Here is a 10,522-nt window from a genome sequence, read left to right as displayed (position 1 = left end):
ATGTCGGTCAGTTCGGGCACCGCCCGCAGTAGACCAGCGTCGCCAGCTACGTCAGCGCCACGTTCTGGATACCTGACCCCTGGAAGCGTGGAGTCTCCGGCGACCCCGTCGTCCACACCGGCCCCAGAGACTCTCATGACTTGCTTCGTCGGCCATGACAACTGTGCTGACGTCCAGGAGAGCATCCACATCATGCTGGGTCACGGGCCGTACCAACGCCGAGTCCTGCTGTGCAGCATCATGTCGGTGATCGTAGCTGTCTTGCAGGCGCTGTCGGACCGGCTTACGAGTCGGCCCGTGGACCACTGGTGCCGACCGCCGGACGACCTGAGTGGACTGTCGGCCGACGCGTGGAAGAACATGTCCATCCCCGTCGAGGCGGACGGCTCGTTCAGCAAGTGCACCATGTACGACCCGGCCGTTGCGGTGAGATTACGATTTGAACAGTTGATCCGAACAGTTGCTTCCACAACCCTGGCGTAATAACGCGTGGTCATGACAGTCGTGGGCAGCGCTGAAGCATGTTAACTGCACTTGCACCCAGGCGCGGATCCAGGGGGGATGTCCGGATGTCCTGACCCCCCCCCCCCCCTCAGATTTCTGCATCGCCCCCTCGCTGACAGGGGGAATGCTCTGTCGTAAAAAAAGTATGGCCACCAGCATTCTTGAAAAGTATTTTTCGCGAGTACCAGTAATATCGGCCGTGTAGAAGTAAAGCTAGACTGCTCACAAGCTTAGCTGTTTACTGTACCGTTGTGGTGTCGCTAAGTTGCCGTAGTTATTTTTTCTCATGAACACATTGGACATCCTGGCGCCGGCCGTGCCTTACTCGACCCGTCGGTGGCGTCGAATGAACGAGGGGACGTCCCTTTTGCCAAGCACACCGACGTCCGCGCCAGCGCCTTCGCACCTGATCAACTTAGTTCCCCCTTGTGGTGTCATCGGTTGCCTCAATGGCTGTCATCGGTTCCGCGATCAACCTGCTTAATGAAAGAGATCTCTCGCTGAAGTGTTCATATATAAATAATAACAACAGCTAAAATAAGAACTACGCATAGGCAACTCTATTTAACTGTAGCACTCATTGCGATCACAGTTACACGTTGACAATATGCAGCACGAGCACAGTACCGTTCGTACGCTACAAGTTTTTCATTGTTCGCAGTTTTATTGTCGGTACATTAAGCATAGGAGTCTCAAAGCCGCCGGATCCGTTTGTCTAAGTGGGCGTTCTCGCGGAGCGGGGCGAAGCCTCGAGCAGCGGCTGCGATGTGGGGGAGCATGACGTCAGCGGCCAACGGCAGCGCGCGGGCCTTGGATGGTGTCGCGTGGTGCAGATGCGCGCCTTGTGTAAAAGGATGACGTCGCGTGGGAAACAAAACAGGAAGACGCTGGCTCGCGCTCTCGGCTACTACGCCCCATCGGTCTTCTTGTAAATGGCGTTGTGAGTCTTCATACCCGGTGATTCGCATATCATAAACAACCAGCGTAGTGGTTTCCGCGTTGGAGCTCCAATGCAAACGAAGGTATCTCAGCCGAACACAAAGAATTTCCTTAAGGAAATCGAGGTGTCCCAACAGAACTCCAAAGACGGACCCGTGCTTACGCATTTATAACGAACCTGCAACACATCATACAAAATTTTATTTTAAGAAACAATACAGGCTAGATATACCGGGTGTTCAATATTAAGCTTTATGTTTTTCTTAAAATTAGGCACTGGGAGGCACGTGAAGACCACCTGCGCAAATAACTTATGTGGCCAGGGGGACACAAAGTGAGATGATAATTATCGCTGTCAGCAGCCGAATCAACTGAAATTGAATAATGAACTTTTTATTGACTGCAGTAAGTGTGTATGTTTGTATTCAAAAGTTAGAGGCAGTCATGTTTCTACACAGTTTCACTTCGAAGAATTCTTCTAGCATGTCTGTGCTCCGAGATATTAAACTCCTAAATTTTAATTGTCGTTCGCATGATTACGCATGCAAGAGGATGAGGTACGGCGCAAAGCTCCTGCCTGATGTAACGCGGCTCTTGCGTGCGGCGTTTAGTCTGACAACGGGGCGGAGGCATTGGCAAAGATAATAACTGTCCCCTTCCCCTCACGGCTGGCGAAAAAAAAGATCGAAGAACCCGTAACCGCTGTCGTTATACGCGACCGCGCAGCCTGTAAAGATGGTGGCTGCTGCCATGCCGAGATAATGGCGTGAGCGGAGAAGCCGGAGGGCAGTGCGCGTGCGTAATGGTGACTAGACGACCGGGCATGGTCCTTGCCTGGGCTACGCAAATAAAGTGATGCTTATTTCCAAGTATTGTAAGTTTTATTGAAATCAAGAGTGACAACTGCACCATTAACAACAGAAGCCTCTTTAGCTATACTAACGAATATTTCATACTGCCGCTTTAAGTTTGGTGTTGTCATGCACAAATCTCATGAAAACACTTCACCCATCAAGATGTCAATGCCCTAAAGATGTTCAAAATGCCTCCCTTCAACAGCAACGCAAAGCATAAACCGCTCTTGCGTCGAATTTCGAGTCGGTTATCTCGGAGAACGAACACGCTAGAATAATTCTTCCGACTTATACTGTGTAGAAACACGACTGCCCCTAAGTTTTCAATATAAACATATCCACTCACTGCAGTCGACCAAAAGTAATTGTTCAATTTTACTTAATTGAGCTGCTGACAGCGATAATTATCATCTCACTTTGTGCCCCCTTGGCCACATAACTTATTTGCACAGGTGCTCTTCGCGTGCCTCCCAGTGCCTAATTTTAAGAAAAGCATAAAGCTTAATTTCGAACACCCTGCATTATCAGGCACAGCCGCCAAGCACATGGCTATATTGGGTAACGTCCTTTTCTTATATGCTCGGAGAAAACGATACCTGGCTTCGCTACAGGTCTTCTTCCTCTTTCTGGGGTTTTACGTGCCAAAACCAGTTCTGATTATGAGGCACGCCGTAGTGGAAGGCTCCGGATTAATTTTGACCACCTGGGGTTCTTTAACGTGCACTACAACACAAGCACACAGGCGTTTTTGCATTTAGCCTCCATCGAAATGCGGCCGCCGCAGCCGGGATTCAATCCCGCAATCTCGTGCTCAGCAGCCCAACGCCTGAGCTGACTGAGCCACCACGGTGGGCTACAGGTGTTGCTCTTGGTGTATAAAACGTGGGTTTATCGTGAGCAGGAAACGGTGAATTTCGGTAAATGGGAAAGGCAATTATCATTATCATCATCATTGAAAGAAGCTGACCCCCCCCCCCCCTCAGAAAAAACCTGGATCCGCCCCTGCTTGCACTAGCGTGAAAATGAAAGCCTATTTGTGAACACATATCGCTGCACATGCCCCAATATAAAAAACTGATAAGATCATCACCCCAAAACTTACCATAAGCATTTCAATTACGACCAGCCATTAAATAGAGATTTTTTTGCAGCAAATCTGTATACATTCTGTTGGTCGGAAAATTTCGTGGCGTTAACACAAAACTCCCATACCGGCTGTGCGATAGCTTCGTCGAGCTGGGGGAGAGAGAGCTGAGAGAGAGTGAAAGCACAGTATAAAAACAACGCCACCTAGAGTTGACAAAAATAGCATCGCGCGGAATAGCGGATGCGATGTAGAGAGGAGGAGTGAATGCATCTGGTAGTGCGACGCGTAGAGCTGATGCCGACGCCGATCGCTTTTCCCTGCGTTCGCGCCGAACGCACCTGGTGTCCGTGACTGCAGCCGATGACTCTGGCGGTGGCTCGGCAGGTTGCGACCAGACAACTGGACACTAGTTGCTTCCCAAAGATTGAAGTGAAAGCTAGGGGAGCTGAAACCAAGCGTCGCAGAATAGAACATCCCGAATTTAGATTGAGGGAAGCCAAGAGTTCGCGTAGGCGAAGAAATGAAGATCCGGAGGCCTGTGAAAGTGGTCGGTTGAATTCATCGCGATACTACGCAGAACATCGCTAAGAAATCCTCAGCGCCAGGAAATTAAATGTGTGGTTCGCCAATAGTTTACTAGGCTTTCCCCAGCTGCGCTCGCCTCTAGCGTTTCCGATATCAGAGTCACGCCTAATAGTTACAGCGAAGCAGCATACCTCGTTGGTCTGAAACTTTCCTGGCGAAACAAATAAGGACAGGTTAACAATTGAAGGCAAGCAGCATATCTTTCGTTGCAATCAGGCATACAGCATATATATATATATATTTATACATATATACCCCACGCCTCCACCATTTCTAAAGGTGTTTATTCGGCAGAGCTTGGAGCAGCGCAACGTCAACGGTCAGCGCAGTACAGCTTCCAAGCACGAGAGCCGCTGCCGACCAAGAACGCTCGACCCACTAGCGTTTTGATCCAGCAGCGCTGCACCCACTAGTGTCTCTCTTCTTCGCTACAATATATATATATATATATATATATATATAAACTGGATTTTTCAATGGACCAAGCGTAAGTAGAAAAAATCACAGCATATCCACGGGGTGAATGATGATGAGTGGGCGAAGCTCCGGAGGGAATCATCGGATCTCCCGCTTAAGGGGACGCTAGCACAAACGCGTTAGAAACGTGCAGTACTCTCTAGTAAGGGGGAGCGGCCACAGCGTCTTACGCAGCCATTTACACATGCCGGAACGTGCACCGCGTTTGCCGACGCCATCACATGACTGCTGAGAGAGTATACCCCCCGTATTCATAAACGCTCCTCGACTAGAACTTGACTTGCCACCGCTTTGGGCAGCGCGTTCGAAACGCGTTGAAGGTAAGGCGGAGAGGCCACAGCGTCTTACACCAGCTTCTTACACGGGCCGTAACACGCTAGCACAAACGCGTTAGAAACGCGCTAGAAACGCGGCCTTTCGTTAATGTTGGGTATTTATTGCCATCGTGGTGCGTGTGTCCATGTCCGCTTCGTGGCGTAGTGGGCTAACGCCGCGCGCTCGGATGCGAGGGGTCCCTGGTTCGATTCCGCGCTACGGACACAACTTCGGAATTTTATTGCGATAGCAATTATATGGACACTCAAAAGCAGATTTCTGCCGTCGCCGTGAGGTTCCGTATGACGTCATTTGGAGAAGAAATCGTCGCCGCGCGCCGAACGCTGTATGTGCGAGTGAAAGGGCGCGAGGGGCGCGTCTTTCACGGGGAGTGAACGCACGGCGGAGAACAAACGCGCGTTCTGCGCCGTGCTCGCTTAAAGCCCGACCCTCATAGAACGAATTTCCGGCGTCCAAGCGGCGAACTTCGTCCGACGGCGGCCGCTCTTCGGTCGGCGTCAAAAATCGCGACGCGCGCCACCGATTTGGAGGGGATAGATATTTTCGCCCGCCGCCGGAAGCGTCCAGCGCGCGGCGACAGCCCGATCCAATCAGGAGGCAGCACTTCCGGCCGTTGCATCATGGGATTGAGCTTATGTAAAACATGGCGGCGGTCCCGGTCGCCCGCTTCGAACTGAATTTGGCGTTGTTTTTGTAGAATTCACTTCGTTCGTAGCAACTGACTGCGCAAACGGCTTTTGCTTAGTCTCATGCCGCTTCGACGAGAGAGTGTTATGGGTAATCTTGAGGAATTTTCGAGATCGCTTCTCGTTTCGAACGCGCCTAAGCCTAGCGAGAGAAATTTTCATTGAGATGCGAGCGCCACCTGTCAGTAAGGTTGGGAGATAGGCGCGACGACGGCATATGGCCTCTGAGAGGGGAAGCTTTCGGGGGCTATGGTAGATAGCTTGTACTTCTTGTCTGTTTCGCTGCACATCGGCGGACATTGGAAGTAAAAATACAACGGGGGGCGCTCCTGGCTTCCATTGCGCTGCCTCTGGCACTTTCCTGACGCACAGCATAGAATTACTTGGTTGCCCTATGTATGCGAAATTCAAAGCGTAATGGAACCGCGTATGTTGTAGAAGAATTAACTCAAGAAAAATTATAAAACACTAAGTTATGACATTATTAAGTGTCGCAACATGCTAAATCTTACTGTGGGTTACATTTAAAAAACAGTAATATCCTGCTTCACGGCTGGCCACATTGATAGCGGCTCGGCGGCGTTCGCCGCTGGATCGTCGCATGAGGGGCGGTGAGGCGAAAACACGGCGGCGCGTCTCGCAACACTTTTTGACGCGCGAACATCGTCGAGGAAGTTCGCTCCATGAGGGTCGGGCTTAAGGGCAGCAGAAGTAGGCGTCTCTTTTCTCTTTTACAATCACCATATATGTAGAGCAAACGCGCCTTCTTCCGACGCGCGAGAGGCCGTGGGGGAGGGGGAGGGAAGGGAGGCGACGTTTAGCTGTGGCACCAAGTGCCTATTTATATCAGAGGCTCCGGCAACAGTCACCAACGCCGCACGCATTTTGAGCGAACGCGGGCAAAACGCTGATGGCGTCGACAACAGTTCTGCGTGTTGCCGATGCTGCTGCATGTCCAAGTTTATACAGCTGATAAAGCTAATATCATTACTCCGTATAGCTCTCTACAAGTTTGCTATCGCAATTGATGCTTCGCCTTTCAGGTAAAACTGCGACAACTTTTTTTCTCATTTTTCTCAGACTGGTTACACACTACTGGTTACACACTACTACGACGACGACGGGGACGGAACGGGTGCCGCTATAGGAGCTTCGCGCCTAAAAAAATAACCGCATATTCACGACGTGAATGATGATGAGTGGGCGATGCACCGGGGGATCATTCGGTTAAACCTGAGCTACGGACGAGAGAGAAAGCGAGCGCGCGTCGTGCACGAACGCTCTTGTGCACCGCAGCGCCCCTAGCTACGGACGACAGAGAAAGACAGAGCGGGCGTCGGAAATGAACGCCCTTGTGCACCGCAGCGCCCCTAGCTATGGACGAGAGAGCGCGCGTCGGGAACGAGAGAGAAAAGAGAAACACCGCATATCCACGAAGTTAATGATGATGAGTGGGCGAAGCACCGGGGGATCATTCGGGCAAAACGCCGGAAGCGTTCTCCGGAAGCGGCACCGGAAGTGGAACCGGAAGCGGAAGTGGAACCGGAAGCTCAAGCCGGCTTCCGGTTCCGCTTCGGGAGCTACGGACTACGAAGGACAAGGCTCGGCCCTAAGGTGCTTCGCCCCTAAAATGAGAACAACTTCACGGGTATCTTCGGTTTATTTACCCAACAGTTTCGGTCGGTGCACCGACCCTCGAAAAAAGTCTTGTGTAAATCAACCGAAGATAGCCGTGAAGTTGTGATTCTCATTTTTCTATATATATATATATATATATATATATATATATATTGAACGAGAAGAAAGAGAACCGAGGGGCTCGATTTTCAATAATCATATCATAAGAAGCCAACAAACAATGACACAAGGGAAAGGAATTACTTGTACACACTCATTGAATTGAATAAATAAATAAATTAGTGGAAATGAAAATGGTTGAAAAAACGCTTAACCTTGCACTAAGCCGCGCAACGCTTGAAACAGCGAAGCTGGGCGAGCGTAGTCTGCAGCATTTTCTGGAAGTGCGCGCGAACTTTTCATCTTATGACTCATGATGATGATAATTTCTTTTCGCGTGTCTCGGAATTAGGGCCGTCACTGCGCGTTGCATAGCGCAGCTTGCAACACCGACACCACGTTGCAATGCCGACACCGCGTTCCTCCGCGTTGCAAAGCCGACAACGCGTTCCAGCAGACCCACTCCGTGAATGCGTTTCTCTCTCTCTCTCTCGCTCTCATTTTCTTTCTCTCTCTCTCCCGAGTATAGTGCGCAAAACCGCTTCTTCACCTCGCAGAGCACGAGCGTGCGAACGCGCCAGCTGTGGACGAAGACGACGGCGCTCGAACGCAATCATATGCTTCGCATAAATGAACGTTCTGAAAGCGTGGCTGTATCACCTAGTGGTTACGACGCTCACCTTGGCACCATGGGCACACGGGCTCAAATCCCGCCTCGGCAAGAATGTTTATTTCTTAATAATTTCTTGATACGAATAACAAATAACGGCTGGCTTGAAGAGCTTCGCTGTTAAATCAACTGGCTGAAGGTGGAGAACAATCCCACGTCTTCGCATTAAGCGTGCGACTGAGCTACCACGGCGCCGTTTTCCCATCCACTTTCCGGGGTATTTGTTTTACAGTTAGAACTAACCCTGGGATTGCTAGCCAGCGACACCACTATTTATATATATATATATATATATATATATATATATATATATTGTGAAGAAGAAGACGCGCCTCCGTCCAGCGGCATTGCCAACGCTAGGCCCGCTCTGCTCGCGCTGTTGGTCGCTGGTGTTTTTGGAGACGGTGCTCCACGCTGCCTCGCCGTTCTTGGAACTCGTAGCGTCCTTGAAGGAGACCGCCAATAAACTTCTCAATTGGTGGAGGTGCTGGGTACCGACGCAACTGCGCTCCCGAAGGCCGTAGATGGCTACTAGTCATTCCCCGCAGCTTAAGATCCCAAATCTGTGCCTCTTTTCACGACGATCCGCAATGTGGCCACGCCGGAGTATTTAAGACTTACGAACGTATAAGCCATCGCTACTACTGGCGGGGAATGTACACTTTTGTGCGAAAGTTTGTTCAGTGCTGCCCTGGCTGTCAACGTCGCAAATTACCACCTTTACGTGCGTCTGGCGCCTTGCAGCCGCTTCCGTTCCCTGCCAAACCCTTCGATCGCGTAGACATTGACCTCTACGGCCCGCTTTCCATGACACCGGATGGCAATCGGTGGATCATAGTTGCTGTGGACCATTTGACACGGTACACCAAAACTGCTACTCTACCGAATGCTACAGCGCGGGATATAGCCTCTTTCGCCCTGCATCGCTTCGTCCTTCGACATGGCGCACCTCGAGAACTTCTCAGTGGTAGAGGTCGCGCCTTCCTCTCCGAGGTCGTCGAAGCTCTGCTTTCGGAATGCCACATTATTCATCGAACGAGTACGGCTTACCATCCGCAAACTAATGGGCTCACGGAATGGTTTAACCGCACTCTCGGTGATATGCTCGCGATGTACGTGACATCTGATCATGACAACTGGGACCGCGTACTTCCGTTTGTAACGTTCGCATGCAACACTGCGATACGAGCTACAACGGGATTTTCACCTTTCTTCCTCCCATATGGACGGGAGCCGTTGCATACCATCGACACTGTCCTTCCATACCGTCCTGACGCTTCCGAGTGCCCACCTGTGTACGAAGCTGCCCGACAAGCCGAAGAGTGCCGCCAGCTCGCGCGCACCTTTACGTCACAAGAACAGCGCCAGAAGGAAGGACGCGCCGACTCACTGCCCAGTCCCACGTATGCCCCAGGGTCTCTTGTATGGCCGGCTGTTCCTTGTCAAACTCCAGGCCTTTCCTCAAAACTCGTTCCAAAGTACGAAGGGCCACCGGTGAATTTTCTCATCGAGCCACTTTCTCCATCTGACGACATGCGCCGGCGTGGACGTGACCTCGTCCACGTGGCGCGTCTCAAGCCCTACCATGACCCTCTGCCAACACAACTTAGGTCGCCAGGATGGCTCTTTTTCTGCAGGGCGATTGTGAATAAGAATACGCGCCTCCGTCCACCGGCATCGCCAACGCTTGGCCCCCTCTGCTCGCGCTGTAGGTCACTGGTGTTTTTGGAGACTGTGCTCCAAGCTGCCTCGCCGTGCTTGGAACTCGTAGCGTCCTTGAAGGACACCGCCAATAAGGCTCTTTTCAATATATATATATATATATATATATATATATATGAAAAACAGAAGCACAACTTCGCGGTTATCTTAGGTTTATTATTTACCCAACAGTTTCGGTCGGTGGACCGACCTTTTTGCTGTTGCTGTTGACCGACCTATTAACTGTTGGGTCAATATTAAACCTAAGATAACCGCGAAGTTGTGCTTCTGATTTTCCTAAATACGCTTGGCCCATTGAAAAATCCAGTTAGTACTATATATATATATATATATATATATATATATATATATATGCGCTACATAAGTGTTTTTCCGAGCGGGAAAGAAGACCGCGAATACACGCAAAGTGCCTCGAGCGGCGAGTCGCGCGGAAATTCTGCATGTATTCGCTCACTTCTTTCACACTCGGCAAAACACATTTATGTAGCACGTATTGAGCAACAGAAAGCAGTATCGAGAGTTTTTCATGTTGCTCTACAACTTTCTCATTGACACTTTGACAATTAGAACAGTACTTCTCGACTTAAATAATTAATTATAATTACTTAATTAAATCTCAGTAACGAAACAATTACTGGTGGCTACTCCACTGTACTGGAAACAATACGCACTAGGTTTGCTTCGGGTAACACCGTTCGTCTTCTTTTAAGTCGTGCTGCATGATAGCTGGGACACCCTGTATATATAGATATAATATTGTTCATTCTAAGACTGCCACGGGTAGGCCGCGGAAATTAGAGACGCCAGAAGAGCAGCGTGAATACAATCCTCGACAATGTGTGGTGTTTGATACAGCTTCGCGGGACGTTCGCAGGGCGGGATGGCGGCCAATTTTTAACGCGAAAGAGTTTAGGGCCCCGTGTCG

At 50.3% G+C, this 10,522-nt stretch overlaps 1 protein-coding gene across 1 annotated transcript in view; it reads left to right on the top strand.

The window, feature by feature from the left end:
- LOC125946292 (uncharacterized) overlaps nt 1-10,522 on the top strand; it is a 39,163-nt gene continuing 28,641 nt past the window's right edge. The window contains exon 1 of the mRNA XM_049668996.1: nt 1-407. Within this exon, the coding sequence (XP_049524953.1) occupies nt 1-407 (407 nt within the window). The remainder of the gene's footprint in view (nt 408-10,522) is intronic.

The sequence above is a fragment of the Dermacentor silvarum genome, chromosome 6 (genome assembly GCF_013339745.2).
Source record: "Dermacentor silvarum isolate Dsil-2018 chromosome 6, BIME_Dsil_1.4, whole genome shotgun sequence".
NCBI lineage: Eukaryota > Metazoa > Arthropoda > Arachnida > Ixodida > Ixodidae > Dermacentor > Dermacentor silvarum.
Note: the sequence above shows the minus strand (reverse complement) of the source record. Positions and strands in the feature narration are given on the sequence as shown.